This window comes from Crocodylus siamensis, chromosome 1, assembly GCF_052110815.1.
Source record: "Crocodylus siamensis isolate JL-2025a chromosome 1, ASM5211081v1, whole genome shotgun sequence".
NCBI classification, from domain to species: Eukaryota; Metazoa; Chordata; order Crocodylia; family Crocodylidae; genus Crocodylus; species Crocodylus siamensis.
In genome coordinates this window covers 367,089,047-367,115,311 of record NC_143395.1, presented here as the reverse complement: position 1 = coordinate 367,115,311, position 26,265 = coordinate 367,089,047, and the positions used below count along the sequence as shown (strand labels likewise).

At 44.3% G+C, this 26,265-nt stretch overlaps 1 protein-coding gene across 10 annotated transcripts in view; it reads left to right on the top strand.

The window, feature by feature from the left end:
- Positions 1-26,265, top strand: part of RCBTB1 (RCC1 and BTB domain containing protein 1) — a 67,035-nt gene that overhangs the window by 20,142 nt on the left and 20,628 nt on the right. For all 10 annotated transcript variants that reach the window (XR_016438980.1, XR_016438981.1, XR_016438979.1 and 7 more), the window contains exons 3-9: positions 4,540-4,690; positions 6,215-6,381; positions 10,560-10,718; positions 11,950-12,057; positions 13,885-14,027; positions 18,876-19,066; positions 24,316-24,442. Coding sequence is in view for 6 of the 10 variants with exons in the window: in XM_090026132.1 (XP_089882258.1) it covers positions 4,540-4,690; positions 6,215-6,381; positions 10,560-10,718; positions 11,950-12,057; positions 13,885-14,027; positions 18,876-19,066; positions 24,316-24,442 (1,046 nt within the window). In the remaining 4 variants the exon portion in view is untranslated. The remainder of the gene's footprint in view (positions 1-4,539; positions 4,691-6,214; positions 6,382-10,559; positions 10,719-11,949; positions 12,058-13,884; positions 14,028-18,875; positions 19,067-24,315; positions 24,443-26,265) is intronic.

The window sequence follows — 26,265 nt, the reverse complement described above, 5'->3', positions numbered from 1 at the left end:
TCCGTTAGCTGCCTTAAGAATTCCTGGTCTAGCTCTTCCCCTTGGTTGGGTGGTCTGTAGTAGACCCCCACCATTAAGTCTCTTTCCTCTTGACTGCCCTGGATTCTAACCCAGAGCACTTCAGTGTGCCCCTCCTCTCACTCTGTGCTACTTGATGAGGATGTGTATTCCTCCTTAATGTAGAGCGCTACATCCCTGCCTTTCCTCCCTGTCCTGCCCTTCCTGTACAGCCTATATCCCTTGATATTCACTGCCTTGTCATGTGTTGGGTCCCACCATGTTTCAGTGAGCCCCACTGTGTCTGGGTTGGTGTCAGCTAGCAGGAGGATAAGTTCCTCCTGCTTGTTTCTCATACTATGAGCATTTGTGTAGAGGCATTTGAGGTCTCCTGTGAATGCGTGCACTGGCCCCTGTTGCTTACCTATGTATACATTCCGCTCATTGGCCTAGGCTGGGCTGTACTTGAGTGCTGCTTGGTTTAGCGATCCAAGGCTTCCTTCTCCCTCGTCTTTCCCTTCCCCCACGAGCCTAGTTTAAAGCCTGCCTTTCACTTTGCAAAAGAATATCCTAACCACCGAGCTGTAGGCTAAGCCAGTGTTGGAGTGTCCTAAATACTAGATTAGTGTCAGGTTCCATAAGGTAGTGTCTTTCATAGACATTAGGGCTGGAAGGAACCTCAGAAGATCATAGAGTCCAGCCCCCCGCCCAAAGGGCAGGAAGTCAGCTGGGGTCATAGGATCCCAGCAAGATAAGCATCCAATTTACTCTTGAAGGTGTTCAATGTAGGTGCTTGAACCACCTCTGATGGCAGGCTGTTCCAGCCCTTGGGGGCTCAGACAGTAAGAAATTCTTTCTTACGTCCAGCCTGAAATGGTCTTGCAGTAGTTTATGACCATTTGACCTCGTCATCCCTTGGGGCGCTCTGGTGAACAAATGTTCCCCCAGATCCTGGTGGTCACTCCTGGTAAACTTATAGGTGGCCATCAGATCACCCCTGAGCCTGTGCTTTTCCAGGCTAAACAGCCCCATGGCTCCCAGCCTGTCATCGTAAGGTCTGTTTTCCTGACCTCTGATCATGCACGTGGCTCTTCTCTGGACTCTCTCAAGCTTCTCCACATCCTTTTTGAATTGTGGAGCCCAAAACTGGACACAGTACTCCAGCTGTGGCCTCACCAAGGCCGAGTACAAGGGGAGAATGACGTCCCGGGATTTGCTCGAGAAGCATATATGGATGCAAGCCAGCGTTTTGGTCACTTTACTAGCCGCAGCATCGCATTTCAGGCTCATGTTCATCTTGTGGTCAATGATGACCCCCAAGTCTCTTTCTTCTGTAGTGCTAGCCAGCGTAGCACTGCTGAGCCTATAAGGATGCTGCAGGTTTTTCTTCCCAAGGTGGAGAACCTTGCATTTTTCAGTGTTGAACACAATCAGGTTCTCGTCCGCCCGTTTGCTGAGCTTGTCCAGGTCAGCCTGGATCACCTTCCTGTCTTCAGGTGTGGATGCTTTGCCCCAGAGTTTGGCGTCATTGGCAAACTTGGCCAGTCCACTTCCGACTCCAATGTCTACATTATTAATGAAGGTGTTGAACAATATGGGTCCAAGGACAGAGCCTTGGGGAACCCTGCTGGTCACAGGACACCATGATGAGTGACTGCCATCAATTACAACCCTTTGGATCTGAGCACAGAGCCAGTTTCCCAGCCAGCAGATCATGGTGGATCCAAGGCCACAACTGGCTAGTTTCACCAAGAGGTGATCATGGGATACCAGATCGAAGGCTTTTTTGAAGTCAAGATATATGGCATCAATCTCTTCTCCCTTGTCCAGGTGATAGGTCACCTGGTCATAGAAGGAAATGAGATTGGTCAAGCAAGACCTACCCACAACAAACCCGTGCGGGCTATCCCTTAGGATGTTGGCGTCGGCCAGTCCAGTAAGGATGGCCTCTTTAATAAACTTTTCTAAGATCTTCCCTAGGATAGAAGTCAGGCTGATGGGCCTATAGTTAGCCGGATCCACTTTCCTCCCTTTCTTGAAGATGGGCACCACATTGACCTTCTTCCAGTCTTCGGGCACTACACCAGAGCACCAGGAGTTTTCAAAGATCCATGCCAGGGGCTGGGCTATGGTGCTCGCCAGCTCCTTGAGGACCCTGGGGTTTAGATTGTCAGGGCCAGGTGACTTGAAGGTATCCAGCTTCTCAAGATGTTCCTTCACGAGGTCAGCATTGATGGAGGGCAGGGGATCTCCCTCACCCGGACCTCCCTGTCCCGTAGCGGGTATGGGCGTCCCATGGGACTGATGAAAGACCGACGCAAACTATCCATTTAATAGGTTGGCTTTTTCCTGGGCGTCAGTTATCAGTTGCCCCATCTGGTTTAGCAGGGGTCCAACGTTGCCCTTGCTTTTTCTCCGGCTCCCCACATATCTGCCTTGTTCCAGTCCTGTGAATTTTTTGCAATCCTTTCTGCATATTGAAACCAGGGATGTAAATACTTGTTAATTAAGTACCTGTACCTGTTTAAACTCCCCTAATATTATCCGGTAAATGGTTAACTGATAGCATGTGTTTAACAGGGACTGGCCCCCACCTGTACTTGCTTGTTCTTCAGGCGGCAGCAGTGGGCTGAGAGAACTCTTTTGCTGCTGCCACCAGCAGCTTCATAGCACTGTGGCAAGGCTCACCACTGCTGCTTCCAGTGGGCTAGGAAAGCCCCTCACCTGATGCTGCCAGGGGCTGGGGCCAGCTGCAGGCAGCAGCGGGGGGTCCTGCCACAGCCCCTGTAAAGCCACAGGTGGCAGCAGTAGCTGGGAAAGCCTCTTGCTTGCTTCTGCTACCCACACATAGCTGCCCAGGGGCCAGGACTACAAGCAGCTGTGCCAGGTTCCATAGAACCGTGGCCTGGTTTTTTACCAGAAATGCTACCTGGTTTGCTACCAGTAGTGGGTATACGTGTGTCTTGTGGTGGATGGTGGGTAAGGGGCCAGGGTTGTGCTGCTGCAAGGATTGGGCCCCTCATGGCTCCTCTGCTTCTTCCCTGCTGTACTATGTACTAGTCCCCACAACCTCCTCCTCCCTCCCTCCTGGCTGCCAGGTCGCCATCAGGGGCACAGTGTCACTTCCTTTTCTCCCCTTTCTCTACCAGACTGTTCTCTATCCCACACTAAACGATAACCAGTAGGGCATTACTAGTTATTAATATGGAATGGTTAAGTGTTTAACTGTACACATCCTTAAATGGAGCAAATTCAGCAGGAGAGGTGGAGGGTGTCTTGATCCCGCTCCAACCATAGTGTATAGTTTGTCTTTTAGTGCACTCTACTTGGACATGAGAGAGTAGTTTGAACCCATTCCAGCTGAGGAATGCATTTAAACCTAGGTCTCTTCTGTCTGAGTAAGAGCCGTAGGTGACGTGTGGGAGGGACATGGGGGCACATGTCCCTCCCCACCAAGATTGGCCCTTGCTGGCTTGGGAGTGGGGGCACCGAGTGAAGTGCTGGCCAGTGCCCACTTGAGATTTGGCACTGAGCAGCACTGAGAAAAGTGTTGGTGGCACTTCCAGTTCTGCTGCCGCCACTCTGATCAGCTGCTAGGGAACCTCGCCCCCCTTCCCCATGATCGGTGATTGGCCACTGCTGCCCCCCAGACTCTGGAAGCACCAGTTGCCCATGATAAGAGCAGTAGGCATAGATGGCATCTTTACATGTGGTCTGAGGCAGGGGAGGGGGAACTTTAAAGCTCTGACGAACTTGTGTTAAAGTGCCCCTACCACCGTTTTGAGACACGGGGACCTTGAACACGAGACACCTGGGCTGCTGGAACATGGTAATTAGCAATCTTCAGTAGACTCGATTAATTGATGTCCCACATGTCTACAGGCATCCAAAGTGACTCTTTGTGTGGGTGGGTTTAAAAAAAAAAAAAGGATGGTTCTTTCAAAGGATGGATGTAGATATGTACTGTGTGGGAGATTTTTGGGCTCCGAGTTCTGGCTGAACAGAGTTGCTTTGCCTGGAGCCCTAAATTAGGTGCGTAAGAGCCAGAGTATCACTGTTCTGAGTATTTACCTGAGAATTTACTGCTGATGAGCTCTAGGCAGCCTCATATCCAGCTGTACTTGTGCATTGTACAAGGAACCTTAGCAATTCTGGAGTTTTAAATTCAATTTGGGGGCTAGGCTCTAAATGGTAAGGATTGCAGCACGAGTTTTTTATTAGATCTACCCCTTTGAATTTTTAAAGGCCTGAGAGTTCCAGTAGAATAACTTTCATCAGGGTTGGTAAATCTTTTGCTCAGTGTGAACAGGAAAAAAATGTAAACTGGGGATTTGGAGCTAGTTCAACCAACTGTTAAGTTTGACAGGACAACAGTGTCACTCATGGGACATTGGAGTTAATGGCAAAACTCCAACAGACTTCAGCAGAGCCAGAATTTCTTCTCATGTGCATCTCTCTTCATACCTATAAATCTAAATGGGTTGTCTTGGATTGAAAGGAAAATCGTTGCTTTTTTTTTTTTTTTTTTTTTAATTCCCCCAGGTGTTTGTTTTTGGACTAAACTGTAGCAATTGTTTGGGGACTGGAGATAATCAGAGCACAATAGTACCGAAGAAATTAGAAGCCTTGTGTGGAAAGAAGATTAGCAGCCTTGGTTACGGAAGTGGACCTCATATTGTACTTAGCACTGAAGGTAGATAATAAATATTTAGTATGTAAAATGTAAGTTACAGATTCTTTTAGAATAAGCAAGAATGGAATCAGAGAGATCTTGAAATTCCAGTATAGTGGAGCTTTTGTGGGATTTCTGATGCTGGGCAGGCAAAGATCACATGCAGGTTCCTCCACTTGTCTAAATTTGTGCTTCTATCAATGACTTTGTATTCAATCCATTGATTACTGAAGTCAGTTCATGCCAGTTTAAGCATCTGATCCCAAATTTGTGGCATGATGGTGACATCATTTTTCTCTATGGAATCAAGGTATGCAAATGACTAATTCTTAGAAATTAATGGTCAATTAAAATGCTATAGCCAAATGCTGTAGTCTTTGGAATCCAGTTGTATATACAGCATATTCTTAGCTTCCAAAACACACAAGTCTTCTAAAGGAAGAAGGCAAGGGTTCTCAATACTGGATGAGTAAGAAAAAGTGGCTATTGGAATAAAATTGGAAGTCAGACTGTAAGATCAGGATGTAAAGTTAGGTAAACACTAGTTTGACAATGCTGACCAAAAGGTTTGGGGCTTTGGGACTGTTTAAACCAAACATTATAATTTTTGGATTCTAAACAGTTGTTTGAGGTTTGGCATAGTTAATGCATATGAGCTTGAATGATGGAGCATAAGTTGTTTATAATAAGTTGGTATCATTTTATTTTTGGTAACCAACATAAATGACTCGTTCATTTTCTCTAAGTTGTTGCCTTATTCTTTTATGTATTTACTAATGCATTATGAGCATGTTGAAATGAATTACCATTTGGGAAAGGTGATATTAATAGTGATTCAACTTTTCATATGGCCTCATTGGGCAAAACCCTCTTTCAACATGCCTTTTGTCAAGTTAAGGCAGACATTTATTTAGTACTTTTTAACAGGAGTCTGAGAAAAGGGGAAAACTGCAGTGAGTGAATGGCGGCTACTTTGGAAAATCCCACAAGTTTCAGTTCCAAGAAAGAGAGGGAAACTGGATGAAGTTTTAGTATTTTCCACACAAAGTTGCTTTGTATGTAGCTTCCATTATTGGATAGGAAAATTCATAGGTTTGAATTGGGGTGGGAAAATGGCTTGTATTTATACTGTATGGTTAAGATTGATGTGCACTGCCTGGTTAAAGGGAGGTACATTTGCTGCCAATTTTGTAAAAGGGATGGAGGGAAACATTTTCATTTTGTGCTAAATTTAATAAAGCATTTCTTGCATGTTAGTTGTGATGTTTGTTATATTCCTGTGGTATTAGTTGTTTTGCCAAAATGGTCTTGTATCACTGTGTACCTGTTCATGGTTAAACTGCAGAAGGAGAATTAAACCACTGTTCTAGAGTTTATACATATTACAGTTCCTGCAATATTCTCCCTACTTGCTGAGTCATTCATCTTTCTGTATTTTGCAGCTAGATATAAATAATAAAATCATTCTGTAAGTATTTTAACTCAATGGACATCTTGATTTCTTTGGAATCCGTGGTGGTGATTCATTTGTGATATCTTACACAGATGGTGAAGTTTATGCTTGGGGACACAATGGTTACAGCCAGCTTGGGAATGGCACAACCAATCAGGGCATTACTCCTATTCAAGTATGTACCAACCTCCTAGTAAAGAAAGTGATTCAGGTAGCATGTGGCTCTCACCATTCTATGGCCTTATCATCAGATGGAGATGTAAGTCATCTTTTTGTTATTATTTTATTTTATTTTATATTGAAAAAAATACCTCTTTAACTCTTTCCCTTAACCTTTGAAAATAAAGGCATTTGATAGCCTTAGAGACTGAGTTATTCTGTGTCCATAGCTCAGGTACAAAGTAACCTTTACCCCTGTTATCCTACCATAGTGCCTCAGATAAGACATGCAAGGGGACAGGATAGTTTATTTTCTAGGACAACTTAAATCCTTCTTTTGTTCACCTACTGTAATTTGAAAAATTAAGCCAGTGAGTTTTCTTGGGGCTTTTTAAGAGTTGCATGCTTCTCATAAAAATTAAACTAAAAAAAATATTGCATTTAAAGCTGTATCATTGTGAAAGATTTTTTTTTTTGGTCTATACTAATCCTTACTTGGAGAATTCTGGTAGAAAAGGTAGACAAGTTTCATTGGGTAAATGTGATATCTTTTATTAGACCAACTAAATAGTTGGGAAAATTGTTCTTTGCAAGCTTTCAGGTGCAAAGCTTCAGGCAGAGCCTGAAGAAAGATGTTTACAACTTGAAAGTATTGATTTAATACATTAAGGATGGGGAAGAAAAAGTTTTGAAGGTTAACTGTGAAAGGACCATGTGCACACTGCATGGCCACCTGAGTTGGAAGGTGGTTGAGACTAGGCAGCTGGGGGCCTTTTGAAAGGACTGCCAACCACCCTATGGTGGGCACTGCCAAAATGCAATGCCAAAAAGCACCCTTTGGCAGAGACAGAAATGAGGACTGTTGGAGGATGGGGTATTGCATCACTTGTTGTTATCATTTGGACTTTGAATAATTTTCCTTGTGGAGGAAATGAAGATTCAGGGGCTCTGCTATGAGAGGGAGGGAGAGTAAGGGAGGGAAGGGCTCTTGTGTGTGAGGTAGGGGAACCAGGAATGGATAGGAACGGGAGGGAATCTGAGGGGACTGCTTTCGTTTATGGCGTAAATGAATGTAGATTGGCTTGTGGGGGTTTACCTGCTTGGTCAGAGGCAAGGGAGCATAAGGTGGTAGATTACATCTGAATTTTGGGTGGTTTGGGGTATTTTAATATTATTCTGATTCTGTAACCTTTTGTTTTATATTATAAGCTGCCTTGAGCCTTCTTTGAGAAGGGCAATATAGACATCTAATAAAAGAATAGAAAAGATTTGGTATTTTCATTTCCACATATGTCAAATGCATGTTTTTAGGCCATAATGATAAAGCCTGAACAAGGTGAGATGAAAAGTAAGAAGGGAATTCTACAGGTTTTAAAATTATAACTGAAAGTATTTTTAATATGAATACTTATACAAGTGTCAGCATTGTAGTTAAATAGTTTTTAGATGCTTTTAACTTACACTTGTTCCCTAGTACTTTCAGTTTCAGGCTTTATTGTACAGGCAATAAATGTAATTTATAAATTGTGATTATACTAAATATAATTGAACAACATTTTATAGAAGGAATTGGCTGGTACATGTATGTGACTAACTTTTTGGAATTTCAGAAGAGCTTTGAATTGTTACATGATAAAGAGTTGTATTGGTATTAAAAGTAAAATAGCTTAAGACTGGTAATACATTTTTTTAATTGGATCACTTTACAGTTGAGAGAGAAACTAATATATGCTACATTCCCAGGTCTGAGGAATGGCTGTGTATGTCAGAGTTTATCTAGATTAAGATAACTAGCAGGTAGAATGATTTCTTTTCATTAACCCCATTATATCAATGAAAGTGATCACTTAAATGGGAAGCAGGTAGTAAATCTGTACAGCAGAGAGAGATTATCAGTAGATACAGACCAAGTAGAGAATAGTTGCTATTGTTCAACCTAATTATGTAAATGAATAAGCCTACTCAAAGGGGAAGAGGGCTGTTATAACTTGTTGGGCAGAAGGCAGGGCTCAGTGGCACCTTGGATACTGGCTAGTTCAGAAAAGCATAAGTTTTGTAGGCAATGGCCTATGGTCTACTTCAGGGGTGGGCAATTATTTCGGGCAGAGGGCTGTTTACTGAGTTTTGGCAAGCCATCAAGGGAGCCAAGGGCAGATAAATGTTTATTTTCTAAATCTTTTTAGGGGCCCCATGAATCAGACAGAATATCCTGGCAGGCTACATTTTTGCCCACCCCGGTCTACTTTATCAGATACTATGAATGGATTTTAGAAAGCAGGGATATATTAGAAAGGAATTTAAATGCAGAGCATGAGAAAAGGAGGGTGGGGAGCACTGGTGAGAAGTAGATTGAATAGCTCATTATGGATAAACAAAGCAGTTAACCTGCTGAGGAACCTAGGGATATAAAAGCTAGACCAGTTAATGGTATAAGAATCCTATAGTCTCTGTTAAGACCATACTTAACACAATCCAGTCTATGGATAATTCCTTGTTCCACAATTTTGTGCCTGAGGTGGCTTTCCCGGGGGAAGGGGAAGATACGAACCCCAAAGGGTTAAAGGGGGACTGTGGGCGACAGTACACCCCAGGGAGAGTGAAAAGAAAGAAGGGATGAATAAAAACAGCTTGCTGGCAGCACGAACCATGGTGGAGCTGGAAGCGGCGGCGGGACCTGCGCAGCTCGTTAGCTGCGGTTTTTTTAAAGGGGAAACAGCTGGGAGAGAGGGGGAGGAGAACCAACCCGGAAGTATAAGAAGGGGGAACAACAGAGCAGTGGGGAGGGAGAAGTGGTGAGAGAGCATCGAAAGAAGAGCCCCTGGGTCCTCTAAGGAGGTGGAGGGGCTGGAGAACACTGCCCACAGCTCAGAAAAGGATCCTGAACCGTGCCCAGGCAGAGACACTGCTGTCGGACCGAGAAAGACCCAGGTGTCCCGGCTATATATAACCCTCGGGCCGCAAGGAGAGCCTACAGCGGGGACCTCGTCAACAGAGGCGAAGGCCAGCAGACCTACAGAAAAAGAGGTATCCGCATAAAGGGCCAGCTAAGACCCTCACGTCCGGGACAGAGGACCCAGGCGGGAGCCCGTCGGGGGATGGTTCCTGTACTGAGGGACGTAGAGGGCACACATGCATGAGAGTACCCCACAGGCTAAGGAAGGCAGCCCTAAGGGGGATGGGTATTTGGTAAAGGGGAGAGCACAGTACTAGGCACTCCCAGGTAGTGATCTAGGGACTGTTGTGAAGGGGCGTATAATTGTGGTGTCCGTATCCTGTCGGTGGATTATTATTGTTGTTGTTGTTGTTTTGGACACTAAGGGTGTAAGAGTCAAAGGGGGTCTGGGCTTACTTGGCCCTCCTCCAGGGTCTAACAGGGACCAGGAGGAACCCCTCATAGAGTGAGGGTTGGCTGCTGACAACAGCAATAGCATACTGCTGAGGCTGGGTATAGGGCGAGGTACAGGGGAGGTTGGAGCCTCACGAAGAACATCACGCCTCGGCCTTGGGGCAGCTGGAATCAGACAGTCGGACCCCTCCACCACTGAGATATCATCAAAGTCGTGGCAGGCGGGATAAGGAGGGGAGAAGACCACCGGAGGCAGGAGATCGTGGCCCCATACCCCTAAGGGACGGAGCGAAAAGTTATCATCAAGTCCCTGGGCCGGGCGGCGAGGGACCATATGATTGAGGCCCAGCGGGTGCAGTGGCTTTTAAAGTTTTGTTGTTTTTAAGAGCAGGTACTCTGAGAGAAATGATGGAATATCCAGGGAGGTTAAGTGTTCCACCATAAGCCAGTATTTCTGGAATGGATATCAAATTTGTGTCCATTCTTCCTTTCACGTAGGGATCTCTCCACCTGTCTAAGGTAGGTAGATAGAAGGGCATGCAACACAGCTCCATGGATTTGGCCTGTGGGACATAAGTTTGATACCCCTGCTCTAGACAGAGGAATCTTAAATTTAGAATCTTGTTAAGTTGTTTTCAAAAATTTTTATTTAAAGTATCACAAGGAAAACATTTAGAGTTTTATAGCATGTAGAAAATTCCTGTTTTTATACATACAGTGCCAGATTATCCTGGTTGCACGTGGTTTATGACATTGACAATATTTTTATTAAATATGTCTGATATATAGTAAAGTAAATTGTATCCTTTCTTCCAAAGGACTTAGTTAGCAAGAGCTAAAATTTTTTTAAATTAAGCCATTTGGTTAAATCTTTCTCTTGCCTCCCTCCTACACCCCACCCCCACCACCACCACCACCACTGCCACGGGCAGGTGTATGCCTGGGGATATAACAACTGTGGTCAAGTTGGATCTGGATCTACAGCCAATCAACCAACTCCTCGTAAAGTCTCAAATTGTTTACAGACTAAAATGGTTGTTGGTATTGCTTGTGGTCAAACTTCTTCCATGGCTGTAGTAGAGAATGGTGAGGTAAGTTATCTTGCATCATCTCATAAAATGTATTGTGCTCATGTCTGGATAGTATTGACATAGAAAACGCTCCTAATACATCAGTAGTGCTGTGGAACTGATGGTATTTTTTGAGCTCTGCATCATTTGGTTCTTTGCTGTCTATTTGGACTCTTATAGTTTCGGATATTAGTATGGAATGAACATGTTCTGTTCATTTGTCTTCATTTCAGCAATGGGGTCTTGAATTGAAACTAAGATGAGAAAATGAATACATTTGTCTCTGGCCCCCAGAAGGTGTTAAAATAATAGTGTGATTTGGGTCTGAGGTATTTTATGACCCCGACATGCATAGCTATGGCAAATTTTGGGGTGGCTGTAGCCTAGCCTGTAGGACCCTGGCCCAGCCTCCACTGCTGGGAAGAGACTGGAGCAGCTCCTACCCCCAAATACATGGTGGGCAACCTGCCCTTGCTCCACACACAGATCTGGGGGCATGTGTCCCCCATCATCCCCCCAGGGTACACACAGTGATGGGAGTCACCCCCCCATCCTCCAGACAGACCACCCACAGCTCCATCCCATGGCCCACCCTGGCCCTAGCCCCATTCCCTCCTTTACTATGGAGGCCTCAATCTGGCCTCTCCCCTACAACTTTTTTCCCCCCCCCACCACAGACTTACTAGCTGGATGTTGATCTCCAAGCTGCTGGGCTGCATATCTGCAATCAGATCAGTATCAGCCAAAAAAATCTTTATTGGTGCACCTCTAGTTCTGATATATACTTGCTAATAGAAACTAGGAAGAAATTTGGAGCTCTGAATAGTCCAATAGAGGCCTGTTCAGCTATTGGATACATTTTAAGCTGATCAAGGTGATTGATACTGTTCTTAAAATTGTCAGCTAAAAAATTAAATCAGCACAGTGGGACCTGAAAAGTGAAGAATATTGCCACTTTTTTACAGAAAACTTACTAGTACAGTAAAGGAAGGCATCTTTAAAATAGCTTGCCTTCTTTTAAAAGATGAATAGAATTAAATATAGAATTGAAAAAAGTAGCAGAAATTTATTAAATTTATTACATGCTTCCTTCTCTATTCCATCACCTGTTCTCAGGTTCATAATTTGATGCTCTCACCAGAGACGCTTCTTAGAGTTCTGTTGTCTTTGGTTGCATCAATAATGAGTCAGACTCATTATTTTTACGAACAGAACAGGAAATTTAATCTTTTCTTTTCCTCCCTTAAACCAGGTATATGGATGGGGTTACAATGGTAATGGTCAGCTAGGTCTTGGAAACAACAGCAATCAGCTAACTCCATATAGAGTGACAGCCTTGCAGGGTGTCTGTGTGCTTCAGGTAAGTCCAAGTCAGAAGTGAAAATGCATTTATTTAATATTCATTATCGCTCCAAAATCTTATTCTAAGAGTTAAACATGTAGAATTAAGGATTTCATTTTTTTAAGTTGGTCTCTTAAATTCTATTAAAGCTAAAGGCCTAATGTCCATCAACAGAATATTTGTTTTGCAAGCCTTAGGAGTGTTTCACATGTGACAAGTCTAACTATAACCATCAAGTACATTATGCTGTAAACCTTTTTTGTGAGGAAGAGTGAAGTGGGGTAGAGCAGGTGAATACAGAACAAATGATTGAGACCGGGTAAGCCTGGATTTTCAAGGGATTTGATTTACTTTAATATCTCGAATTAGGAAGTGGATTAGGAGTGAAGGGCTCAGGGAAGAAAGAACCAGAGAAGAAAGATGGTCTTAAAGTGAAAGTATGAGACTCTAGGACAGTAGTTCTCAACCTTTTTAGCCTCAAGTTACCCCTCCCTAACTTTTGTGAATTTAGTGGCACCTGATTTCAAAACTAATTTACATATTTCAGCGCTTACTTCCTTGGAGAGGACCTCTGAAGTGGGAGTGTGAGATTTGTCCAGGCAAGAATAAGCCTGAGCCTGGCTTATCTACTGAGATTATTATCTTATCTCCTCACACTTCAGTCACCCTTCAAAGGATGTGGTGGCATACAAGGGTGCCACAGTACCCTGTTTGAGAATGTCTGCTCTAAGTATCAGGAGATCTGTGTTCTAGTCTAGGCTCTGTGAGACTCTATTGATTAATTTAGGTTTAAATGACACATTAAATCATGTTATCTTTAGATGGGTTAATAGGTACTTACTTTATAAGACTCTTGTGAAGCCTCAGTTCATAAAAAGTTTAGCTAGAAGTGAAGGAAGACTGACAGTTCCTTCTGGATGAATTATTGGAGTTTGTAATTTAGACCAAGTATTGGTCAGAGACTGTAAGGCAGTGGTGGCCAAACTTTTTGGCAGGTGTGCCACAACTAAATCTCCTATGCCTACCATCATCTCCCTGAGTGCCGCTCTCATTCCTTAGCCTCCCCCACTCCCTGTAGTCTTGCTTGATAGATTTTGTGCACTGGGTGCTGGAGAGGAGATGAGGCATTGAGCCTCCAGCTACGCAGAGCAGAATAGGGGCAGGAAACTCCTGTAACAGGAGGAGTGACACTGCCAAGAACCAAATTAACCCTTCCCTGGCCCCAGCATCCAGTAAAGTTTTTATATGGTGCTAGGATCCAAAGCCCTAAATTTGGTGACAGCTACAAGTCTAAGAAAATATTAGCCTGGCTCTTGGTTGTAACACCTGACACCTCTCATAGCAGTGTCCCGCCCCCCACTTTGCACCTAGGAAGGAATGCTCTGCTCCTTGCGTCTTCTGCTGTCTCCCATTAGTACCTAGGGCTCACCTGCCCAGTACAGCAGCTACCTGTGCCACCTGTGACATACATGCCACAAGTTGGCCATCTCTGCTATAAGAGAATTTTATAGAATAGGCCCGTATTTAAAACATAAGCTAAAACTTGACTAACTCTTCTGGTTAAAGAATGATTGTTTTATGTGTATAGATTTATTTTGAGCTGTCACTGATTCTTAATTGTCAGTAATAAATAATTAATAAACCCTACATTACAGGGATTCACACTTCCCAGTACTTATTACTACTGTGTCATTTTCATTAGTTTTACATATTGGGAAAGATCAGTTTCTGATGTTGAACACATGACTATCCCCATCATGCTTTATTTAAGTCATGTAATGAGTGCAGTAATTTATCTTCTGCTTTTTTTCTGTTTAGTAATAATTGTTATAAATTTACTTATAGATTGCCTGTGGCTCTGCGCATACACTAGCACTAACAGATGAAGGTTTGCTCTATTCCTGGGGAGCTAACACTTATGGGCAGCTGGGAACTGGCAATAAAAATAACCAGCTAAGCCCAACGCACATCATGATGGAAAAAGAAAGGTAATGTTGCTGCAGCTAACACTCATGGATTGAGATATTTCTAAAGCCATAGCGCATACTGAATCATATACACATTTGGATCTGTGGATGTTTGTTCTTACTGCTTAACTTAATTTTGTACTTTTTCCATACTGTTACCTTTATTCCTTTCTCTGAGTTGTAGACAGCATACTTTTTGGAATCTTGTAGTGGCTTAACTTCGGAAAGTGTGTCAGCATCCTATCCATTGCATTCCTGGCTTGAATATGTATAAGAAAGCCAGGTGTCAGAGTCAGTAAGCCAGCCCAATATTTTTGCTCTTCTCTATGGAATGGGAAGTTATAAATGATATGTGCCAAGTTTTTAAACTAGGTTAAGTCAGGACTGTCCAACTTCTCCACACCTGCAGACTGCATACTGCACCAGACACATGCTGCAGGAGCAGGCATTGCCCCACTGTGTGGGCAGTGTCAGTGGCACATGTCCTCCTAGGATTTGTTTCTTGCTGCACAGGTATTATAGGTGGCATTTAGCCCTGCCTTACCCCACTACATGGCTGTGCAAGTGGCAGCTACAGGGGCTTGTGGGCTGCTGGTTGGATAGGGGGCAGCAGTGGGCAGGTGGGAGCCCAGAGGCTGCATGTTAACCCCTCGCAGGCTGCCAGTTGGACAGCCCTAGCCTAAAAAATGCTGTAGGCGAGGCAGCTACAAGGGCCTATGGGCTGAATACTGGCTGCTTGGTTGAACTGCTGCTCCACTAAATAAATCTATTGCCTTGAGAAGGCTGTCCTATTTGGAAATGGCCGGGGACCACTTGCCCCACACTTAACGATGAAGACCTTTGCACTTCACTTGAATTTCTAATGATTCTTTGCTTTCATTCTATTCCAGTGCTCGTGTACAGATTTCTAATTGGCAAACGATTGATACTTGGCTGTCTCTCTTATCAAGCTAAATTTTTCCCTTGAGAAAACCATAGTCCATTTTTGCAGGGCTGGCAACATCTGGCTCATAGAGTCAGAGCTTTTTACATGGGCCAGAGCTAAGGAGCTTCACCTCATAATTCTGAAATGTTACCAGTTATCCTTGCCTCTGGCATTTTAACTGGACCATCGTGGCTACAACTTCACCCCAACACTATCACAACATAGAGGATGCCAAAAGACAAAACTTTTGTGCCATTATCTGGATGGTATGCTGCTCCTAAATTAATGGCATAGGATAAATCTGGCTTTTGATGTAAAATAAAAAAATCTATTGGGGAATATGGAGCTGTTGAACTCTTTGGAAGCTTCCTGATTTTTCTTATTCCTCCTCTGCTGTTTGGAAATCCCTTTTAGTATGTTTTAACATGGAAAAAACAGGAAAACATAGCTTTTATTTTAAAGCTTAATGCTAGGATTCTCCCTGTCGTCTCCTATATCCTTCCCTCCCTCCCCTCCCCTTTTTTTTTAGTTTCTCAAGCACTTTTTTACCAGCTGAGTAGAGATACTGGAAATACCTGTACAGTTCCTTTTAGCAGCAATATGATTTTTCTGGTTCAGATCTAACTGAATCAACTAATAGGTATAGGGACTCCATGAGCAAAGAGAGAACAAAATAAAGTAACTGTACATTAGCAGCTGCAGTGCTTCAGTACCATGATCAAGATCTGAGAAGTAAATAAATAAATAATAAAAAAGGGAAATTAGAACCTCTGTATAAGAAGTATCTTTTCCAAGAATATGGTATTAAATATGAATGTTTGAAAAATGAATATGAGGACTATGTCCATTTTAGTTATTTTCCAAGCAGTTTTTAAACCTAGGGGAATAGAGAAAGCCGGGGAGTGAAGGAGCAGTGGAAAAAGCTTAATGTAAAATGCAGTGCCTGAGACGGGCGTGCTTTTGGCAGATTGGGCCAGTTTTAGGAATGAGCAACCTGGAATCCCAGGTCATGTGGACCTGGTTAGGACAAAAGGTCTTTCTTTGTCAGATGTGTCTTATAATAGAGCACACCTGTCTCTTCTTAAGAGAATCACTTTATCGGAAAGTTAACTTAAGTTTACGTTGCATTCAGGTCAGTGGAAGCATAAAAACATACTCTTTCCTGGAAGGAGGGGTGTAGGCCAGAGCCCAGCACCTCTGAGCTCTTGACGGTGGTTCAGTTCCATATTACATGCAAAAGTTAACACTTCAGATATATGTTAATGATGGGTTGGTCATGAAGACCTCCTACCTAATTGAATAATTTGATGAGGCTCCACAGTCACTATTCAACAACTTTTTAACTATGATGGTCTTCAGAGGTTATCAGTTAAGTTTTGGCTTTTGACACTGAGTGCCATTCGTTATGGTACTATTTAAGTGACTAAGTGCTTGACCACAGTAACAAAGTTAGTGTTTTCCTGTTTAAATAAAAAAATATGTAATCTGGTCTTAGCCAGCCTGTCTTTAGCCAAGGTTAACCCAGAATTTTTATTTTAAATGCACATTTACAGCAAAAATGTACAGTTCCCCTTGTTATGTAATGGAGGATATGTACAAGATAGAGGTACTTATGCCAAGGCCTCTGTGGTCCTTACGAAGTCAGGTTTGGGCCAGGCAATTTCACTGCCTAAATACAAAAGCATAGCTGAAGAGGGACTGGAAGCTTCCTCAAGTGGAGTATTTTTCAGTGCTTGCTACAAAATATCTTTTCTATCGCATTGTTCCTAATAACTTAAGATAGTTCACATTCTAATATTATAAAACCTTAGTCTGTCTGTCGGTCACGCTTTATTTGAGCTCTGATTGGGTGATAAACAGCCAATCAGCGTGCAAAGAAGCATTCAGACAGGTGGCAACCCACCGCTGTGGTGGTGGGGACATGGGATGGAGCAAGTGGAGAGGCAGACGAGGCTAGCACAGCACAGCTGGCCTCGCCCTCTGTACCCTGCTCCCTGCAGGTGATGATGATGGAGCAGAAAGGGAGGGCGAGGATAGCTCCCCCCCTTGCTACTTAGAGGTAATGGTGGTGGCGACATGCAGGGGAGAGGGGTCAGGATGCTGCAGGCCCACCCCTCCCCCCCTTCTGTCATCGTTGCTGCCTGCAGGGCCGATGTGGTGGCGATGGAGGGGAAGGAGCTGTCTTTGCATTCTCCCCCCCACCCCCTCCCCTGGCTCCTTGGAGCTGGCAGATCTGCAGGGTAGAGTGGACCTGGACCCCAAGTGACAGGAGTGGGGGCAAGCAGCCCAGCTGCAGCATCGGTGCATAGCAGGCCTGAGCTAGCTGTGGCAGTGGAGAAGGGAGTAGGGTCTGTGCACACTCCTTCCTTCCCCCTGCTACCACCATGGAGAATGGGGGAACAGGCCTGGGGGGAGGAGTGGGCCCAACATGGGGGTGGTGGGCAGAAACAGTCCCAGACTGATGCAGTGGCAGTGGGAGGATGGGAGTAGCGGGCCCGGGCCTGGGTCTGGGTCTGATGTGGGGAATGATCAGGCTCGAGGCGGAGTGTGGAGAAGTTGGCCTGCTGTGGTGGGGGGGGGGAACTGCGAGCCCGGCCCAATGTGGCAACACCATGGGAACAGGAGTGGGCCTTCCCTCCTCAGGCCCAGGCCCACTCCTCCCCCATACCCCACATCGGTCCTGAGCCCACTTCTCCTGTCCCCCTGCTGCTGCCGGGCTGGCCCAGACCCACTTCTCCCATGCTACTGTGGCCTGCCTTCTCCCTACCCTCGGGCCCAGTCCTCCCCTGCATCAAGCCCAGGCCCACTCCTCCCGTCCCCCTGCTGCTGCAGTGGGGAGGGGGAGAGTGGGTCCGGACCCCAAGCGTCAAGAGGAAGGTGGTGAGTGGGTGAGAGGGCCTGGATGCGGGTGGGGTGAGGGGTTGGGCACAGAGCTCCAAACCTGTACACTCTACCCCCTAGTCATTCTTGATGGGTAGTTGGCTAGTCTTATAAATAAGGACCTAAATTGTGATTTCATGATTTTTGCAGAAACTGCAATTTTTGGGCAGACCCTGTGGGTGGAAAAAGCCAGGGGCTCCCTGTGGTGGGGAGAAAAACTTCAAAAATAAAATGCTAGCTCTGGAAAGAGGGGAAGGATGCTGCTGGCATGGCAAGATGGCTGCTGCCTCTTCCCCTTGCCACTGATTGGCTGTGAGGGCAGTCTGTTATACAACCCTCCCCCTTACCACCAATTGGCAATGAGGAGTGAGGCCATATGATGGGTAGCCCTTGCAGCCTAGTCAGTGGTGAGAGGTGGGACCGAATGATGAGCAGCCATCAGGGCCTCTTGACCAGTCAGAGGTGTGTGTGTGTGTGGGGAGCCACTGTGCTGCACTCAAGAAGATAGCTGTCAGCCATGTGGGTCTGCCTGTGAAATCAGCTAGCAGTTGCCTCGACTTCGGGAAATCCTTATTTATAAAATATTGTTTGACATCTGGAGGCCTAGAACATGCACGATTAATTTAGTAATAGTATTGGTTTTTTGACTCGTCCCAAATTTCTTTTTGCTGCAAAACAGCAATAGATATCAAGATGTTTATTCTTAGATGTGCTTATTTGTCTTGTGTTTGGTGAGATGTGTATTCCTTTTAGAAATCTTTGACTGTTCATGACCTACAGTAGGTGAGGCATGAAGCATTTCAGGTGAAAGACTTCTGTGAGTGTCACTTTTTATAAATGTCACTAACTGAAACTGCATTTTTCTTATGTAATTGTAACTTAATTTTGAATTTGCTTAGGCAAAGGCGGTTCAGTTGAGTTTGATTTGGTAAACAAAAGACTGGACTACATTTGCCAGTGTCTCCTTTTTTTTTTTCTTTGACAGAATTGGGAGTTTTTAATATTATAGTTCCATTCATAAAGTTGTTGCAGGAAAACTGCATATTTTATGTTTCTTTTTACAGGGTTGTAGAGATTGCAGCCTGTCACTCTGCTCACACTTCTGCTGCCAAGACCCAGAGTGGCCAGATATACATGTGGGGCCAGTGCCGTGGCCAGTCTGTGATTATTCCACACCTCACTCATTTCACCTGCACTGATGATGTATTTGCTTGTTTTGCTACTCCTGCTGTGATGTGGCGTCTCCTTTCAGTAGGTGAGACAAGTTAGGGTTATGTACTGCAGTGCACCTCTGAAACAGATTTTTGATTCAAATATAAATGGTTTCAGTCTTATAAAAGTGGAAATAGATATCAGAAAGAAGAATTTAAGTTACGTGTGTATGTATATAATGGTATAGCGCACAGTAAGTGCTTTATTATATATAATCAAAATAAAGCAGTTATTAATGTGTGCTATAAATGAGTGTAGAACTAGATTTTTGTTCACATGGCATTCAGTAAAAATTAAAGGTCTAAAAATTAAAATTGTATATCCCACTACATATGTGCAAATGACTCTCTGGCTTGTATATACATACACATACACCAGAGAGTCATTTGCAGATACGCAGTGGGATATATAATTTTAGTTTTTAGACCTTTTATTTTTATTGAATGCCATGTGAACAGAAATCTAGTTCTACAGTCATTTATAGCATACATTAATAAATGCTTTATTGTGTGGTGTGTGTTTTAGTGTGATGGCATAACCACAACAGTTAAGCTATAGACCAGTTTTAATCGGATTTTTTTGTTGTTAACCCAGTGTGTAAACCTACGCTTTGTAACGTAGGAGTGGGATTTAAATTAATTTCACTCCTCAAGCTAATTTACCTCTTGCATGACATTCTAGTCCTTCATGTTGACAATCCCTCCCAACTTTTCCATTAGCAGATTTAATTCTTCTCAGCCTCTTGAAGGCTGAGATCAAATGTATTCCTATTTCTTGTGCCAGCAGTATTAATGAAATTTTAAACAAGGTCAGTCCCAAGTTTTAATCCTTGAACTCTACTGGTGACCTCCCCATACCTTGATATTTTGCCCTTTGGCACAAACTGCTGTCATTTTCCTGTTTGTCAACTTTACAGTTCTTGAACTAATCCCAGTCATATCGATCTTAACAAATTTTTCAACTAGAGTTTTATCAACTGCTTTACCAAAGTCAGGATAGACTAGATCTACTGAATTTCTGTCGTCTTGAAAATCAAGCTACCTGGGCAGTCTGGCACAATCTACCTTGGTAAATTCATGTTTCATTTTATCCCATTTTCCATTTCCTCCATGTCTTCATTGATTTCTTTTTCCTTCAGAGTTTGTATAAAGCTTTGGATACTGTTGTGTACAGACTACTGGGTCAGCAGCTGTTTGGAGCACTTCCACCCTCTTGCCCTTAATTACAGTTACTACACTGTTCTTTAGTCATATATTACTGTCCCCAATTTGACTTTAGTAAAAATCTTTGATCCAGAACTCTCAGAATTCTGTGATTTTGAAGACTAACCTCAATTTGGGCACTCTGAGCTCTTTGCATTTTGCTTCTATACCTATGGCAGCTCCATTCTTTTATCTGTGTTCAATTTTTCTCATTTGCATGTTTAATACCATTATCATTACTGAAAGCTGGAGGAAAAGTATTCACTTAATCTTTGGACCATAGCTACATACACTGTCTTAACTTTTTACTTCATTCTTACTTCATCATCATTTTCTTTTTCTTGTTTTCTGTTTATATGGCTAAAGACACTTTTACTAGTTGTTTTAATGTCCTCTGCAAGATCTCACTCCATCTATTCTCACTTCTTATGGTTATGATCCTTCCCAAACTAATTAATATCTTCTGCTCCTAACTAAGCTCAGCTAGCTTCCAGTTCTGCTACCTCTTTTTACACAGCAATATTTGGATAAGTTTTTAAGAGTTAAGTTGATCTATGGGGTGGCTTGAGCTAAGCTGAAAAGCCAGGGAGTCATTTGCACATATGTAGTGGGACTAGATCCTGGATGTGAACCAGAGTGGTTGACATCACATTGCGTGCAGAGTAACCATTAGACATGGCATATTGCTTAGCAACTGAACTTGAGCAGCACCTATGTACTATGACATCAAGTCCTCCCCATGGCAGTATCTGAGAATGTTAATGATGTTAGTTGCTCTCTGCATTCTGAGAAGTCTTCTGAGAGCAGATTTTCTGGAGTAAGAGTTGATGCTTCAAAATGCTGTAAAATGAGTATGCATGCTATGATTTTTACTTTATAAGTATTGTGAAAGAAAGCAGCATTAATTTACTAAAAGCTTTCATCCATTTTCGTTCTTAAATACAGCATTAGAATAATTTTGCTGCATGTCTCTCACCTGTTTCCTTGCACTCCGGGAGAGCATCGCGGGGGGACGGGGGCAGCCTGTGCCCTTGGATCTGCATGGGGCAGGGCAGGTGGGCTGCAGCTGTGGGATGGAACCGGGGCTGTGTTGGGTTTTTCTCAGTAGGGGCTGAGCTCAGTGGGCAGCAGTGACACTGGGAGGAGGAGCTATGGGGTGGCTATGATGAAATTTGGGGTGGCTGCAGCCTCCCTCATGGCCCCCTCCTAGCACTGCTGCCACCCACCCTGAGGCCAGCCCGCAGCTGCAGCCTGCCTGACATTCACCGTGTGTAGATCTGGGGGCACATGCCCTCCTGGGGTGCAAGCAATAGCAGGAGCTGACCTTCCCCCTTCCCTTCCCACCCCCACATTCCCCCAGATGAGTTGCAGCTCTGTCCCATGCTCCACCCTGCCTCAGCTTGGCAGCATCTGCCCCTGCCCCACTCTCTCCCTCACTACGGGGAGTATTGATCTGGCCCTCCCTCGCCCCTTCCGTCTTCCCCCCTGCTTTCCACCACAATGGACTTACCAGTTGCATGCAGCTGTATTGGAAATCAGATCAGTATCGGCCAAAATGCCTCCTTAAAAATTGGATGCCTGTATTGGCCCCCAAAATCTATTGGTGCACCTCTAATTTTATGGTCAGTTATGACCCCCACAACACCAAGCCAGTTGTGTTATCCTTTTCAGTGGCATCCCTCCGAAGTCTAGTAGTTTATTTGAATGTATTAGAAGTTTTGGACACTGGGAATTTCAGCCCTTAGAATATGTAGCAAATATCAAATTATTTTCCTTCCCCACCCCCTAAAATGTTATAGAAAATTAAAACATTAAACAACTACAATAAACATTTGAACTTACCCCAAAGAGTTTAATAGACCTCATTTTATCCCTGTTAAAAATGGAAATACTGGTTAAGTTCAATTGTGGTGCTTCCGTGTATTGCTGTTTTCACATTAAAACTGGCTGCGCAGTTAAAAGTGTAAGGTGAGTTTTGGTAGTTTTTTTCTGATATAGCCATTCCCCTCCCCCAGATCTTAATATTCAGATTGTACTAAACCCCACATGAGTCATGAAATTTGTCTTGAAAATCAGTGTATGCTGCAAGTGCTGTAGTAGACTTTGTGAGGAGAGCACCCATAGAAATTAATTGGTTAGTTTTGTGCAGAACCCTTTTCCCCATATATAGACCCCCACTCTTTCTTACGCCTTCTGTTGGTAGATGTAATATATATAATCCAGGCATCTGTTCCTGCCCAGAGCAGGGGGTCGGACCTGATGATGTGTTTAAGTCCCTTCTGGTCCTAAGTACTGTGATATTATGATACTATGATAATAGGTGGGCTGGTAGGAGCATCATTGTCTTTCCTAACTCAGAGCATGGAGATGTCAGGAAAGGAGAACTGGTAGCCAAGTAGTAATGACCTATTCCTAGGAAGCCACCTTGTACACTTTCATTTTCTCATTGTCTCCTATTCCCCACGAATGTCAAGTACACCTACACTTAAAACTGTGAAAATCAAGAAAATAGGGTATCGGGTATACTGTCTATGCAGCCTTAACTCTGACTTTGGTGCTCCAACTTGCTATTAAGTTTCATAATATTCTCCTCCTGGATATGGAGCATGGTATGCTACAGACACATCACATGTGCAGAGTTGGAGAAATTGATATCATTTCTTCTCCAAGACAGAAGTTGCTGTTTACTGTGTGAACATAGTGAGCTGTGCCTGGCCTATGTTTGACTAGTCTATAGAAACCTCTTCAGATGGCGACAGTCCTTATCTTAAGGACTAGCCAATTGCCCATCAAGAATGACAGGTGGGGTGGGAGGGGGAGCGGGTGGGGACGGAGCTCTGTCCCCCCTCCCAGTCCAGGCCCACTCCCTCTTCCCTCCTGCTACTTGGGGTCCGGGCCCACTCCTGTCCCTCCCGCTTTGGGCCTGGGCCCACTCCTCCCCTGCGTTACCTGCAGGGAGCAGGGCGGGGCAGGGGTGAGGCAAGCCCAGATGGCCTCACCCCCCCCCCCCTTCTGTCTGCTGTATTGCTGCTGCGTCCAAGGAGTGGGGCAGGGTAGCCAAGACCAGCTGTGCTGGCCTCTTCCTCCCCGCTCTGTCCCTTGTGTCCCCACCATCATGGTGGCGGGCTGCCTTCTGTCAGAATGGCTGTTTGTTAGCCAATCAGAGCATGAATAAAGTGTTTCAAATAGACAGACAGACAGACTTAGGCTTTTGTAATGTTAAAATTTCTTCTGGCATATCTTTTGCACTGTAGTATGCTGGCCTGTATGTTGTCAGATTGCTAGAAATCCCTGTGGCAAGAGTTGGCTTTTGTGCTCCTCTGTTTGAAAGACTTACAACACTCCATACAGAAATAAAGGTCCATGACCTTTTTCTGTTCAGTGAGTTGTGGTAAGCTGCCGTAAGTAATCCCAGTACAGTGAAAACTGTTCCTAACAAAGTGAAGGGTAAAATGAGGAAAGGATACAATGGGATGCTAGGTACCACATAAAATGGCACTTACGTAGGCACATGTTGTTTTCCAGTGGCCCCTGCCATCTCTGGGCATTAGTGTTAAGGGACTTGTTCCCTGAATAGTCAATCAATTTCCTTTTTAGAAATTCTGAAAATGCTTAAACTATATTAAGGGTATGTTTTTTGTTTTGTTTTTATTCTCTTTAATAATAAATATTAAAGAGTCATGTCACCTAAATTATTTTGTCTCTTAATACATGAGATACATGGGTCTTATGGTCTCCATTTCATACCAGGAAAATAAATCAGTGTTTTCCAGAGCTGCATAAGAGCTGTCTACATGCTGAGGGAGCTCCATCTGGAAGCCTGTCCTGTGTAGTAATTTTACTCAACTTCCAAGAATACTGAAGAGAAGTACTGCATCAGTAGCAAAATGGCTGTTGTATAACCATACTTTTCATAGCATGGCAGTCAGGGCTTCCAACATAATTACCAAGGATTTAATGAATAAATATTATAATGTTATCCAACAACATCTTATCGACCAGCTAATTTTCATTAAGTTGGTGCAAAATGACTACGTTATCATTAAGCAGAAAGATTTAAAAACCAATACCATTTTTTGTCTTTTTACAGAGCATGAAGACTCTTTAACAGTAGCTGAATCTCTTAAGAAAGAGTTTGATAGCCCAGAAACCTCAGACCTAAAGTTCCGTGTTGATGGAAAATACATTCATGTTCATAAAGCTGTTCTGAAAATCAGGTAGTTTTTGCTTTCTGCTTCTTGGGTACTCAGTACTTCTGTTGCAGTGGGGGCCAATGTTTTTGGCAGGCAAGCCACAAAATAGTCCCCGAGTCCCACTCTGATCCCTTTCCCCCCTGCCTAATTTGGCTGCTCTACTTTGTTTCCTGCCCTGTGCTCTCTGTTTATTTATGCTTCCTTTCCTTTGTTCCCTGCCCAATCTGATACTCTGCTTTCTGCTCCTTGCCCTATCTGTCACTCTACTGCCTGTCCTCTTCCCAATCTGTTATGTTCCATACAGGCTGCTTGTGTTACTTGTGACATGTGCTGCAGGTTGCTGCTCTACTGCATGCAGAGTAACCAATTAACTTCCTCACTAAGGCATGGGGAAAGGAAATCCACTCTACTGTACTTAGTCTAATGGCACTGACAGAAGTGGGGGGCTCCAGTCTATCTACCCCACCCTCCAGCGCAGGTTGGAAAACCCCAGCCTGAGCTCCTTCCTCATCCTTTTCTACCTCCTATTGCCTGAAGGCAGCACCAGAGCTGGGAGCAGGGAGGTAAGGCCAAGGGGAAGAGGCTACAGACATGCAACCACTCCAAAGTGAGGCACAATCCCCCCCTCCCCCCATGGACCCAACAGCCGAACATCCGTTGGGTTGGAGGCAGTGGGGGAGGGGATGAGATTGCTATGACTCATGGTGTTTCCTGTCAAGTGCCATGAGTTACAGTAAGGGAGTGGCATGTTTATCAGCTCTCACAGTGTACTGAAGTGTATTTGAAATCGCCTCTGCCTATGTTTTTGGTCAATTGAAAGAATGGAATTTGCATTTGGTTTTGCCTTAATTATCAAAAAATAGAGGGTTTGTCATAATTGGTGTACCAATATCTTTTTATTACATGGAGCATTAGTAATCTTGAAAATTTCTTGGATAATATCTTGCAAGAAGTAAGAATTTTTATAGGTGATATCTTTTATTGGACCAACTTCATGGTTGGGATAAAGTTAGACAAGCTTTCAAACGCAAGGCATTCCTCATCTGGTCATCTTGTATTTGAATGTTTATCTAGCATTATCTGAGTCATGAAGTAGGCCCAACAGAAGATATTACCAGGGATCCTGGATTTCCCTGATTTTAACAAACCACAAATTCTCTACCAAAACTTCCAAAATCTGTGATTAAAATTAAAGCCTCCCTCCCCACAAAGTCCCCCTGGCCCTGCTAGTGCCCCTCACTCCCCACCCACAGCCTTGCTAGTATCTCTTGCCAACCACCCTCTACTGCTGCTCCCTCACTGCTACGGGCTCAGGCTGGGCAGCTCCCCACTGCTGCTCAAACTCCCAAAGAATGCGAGGGACTCACACCCCCCAGATCAGTATCCAGGTAGGTGCAGGCTGCTGGCTCAAGCTCCCACCCTGGTTCCCTTCCCCAGGGCTTCTGGAGCCCAGTGGGCACAACCCAGAGCAGCTGGGGACAGTGGGGTTGCACAGGGATTCCTTGCCACTTTTCTCCCCTCCTGCTGCCCTGGCGATGTACCCCCCTTCTCGTGCTGGTGCTTTCAGTAATACAGCCCTGCGCTGTTGTCCTCAGTGCAGCCCAGTATGCAGGGAGCGTGTTGCCAGGGCAGCAGGGGTGCGAGAAGCAGTGAGAAGGTTTTTTGCGCAGCTCCTCTGCTCCCGGCTGCGTCAGGTCACGGGGGAAACTGTGAGCCAGCTGCATGTGGACCACCAGCAGCACTATGGGCCCTTAAGGGAAGCCACACATGGAGGCATTGAGCTTGATCGGGCCGATTTTTTTAGTGCTGCCAGCGGTCCATCTGCTGCTGCCTGGGCGCTCCACGTG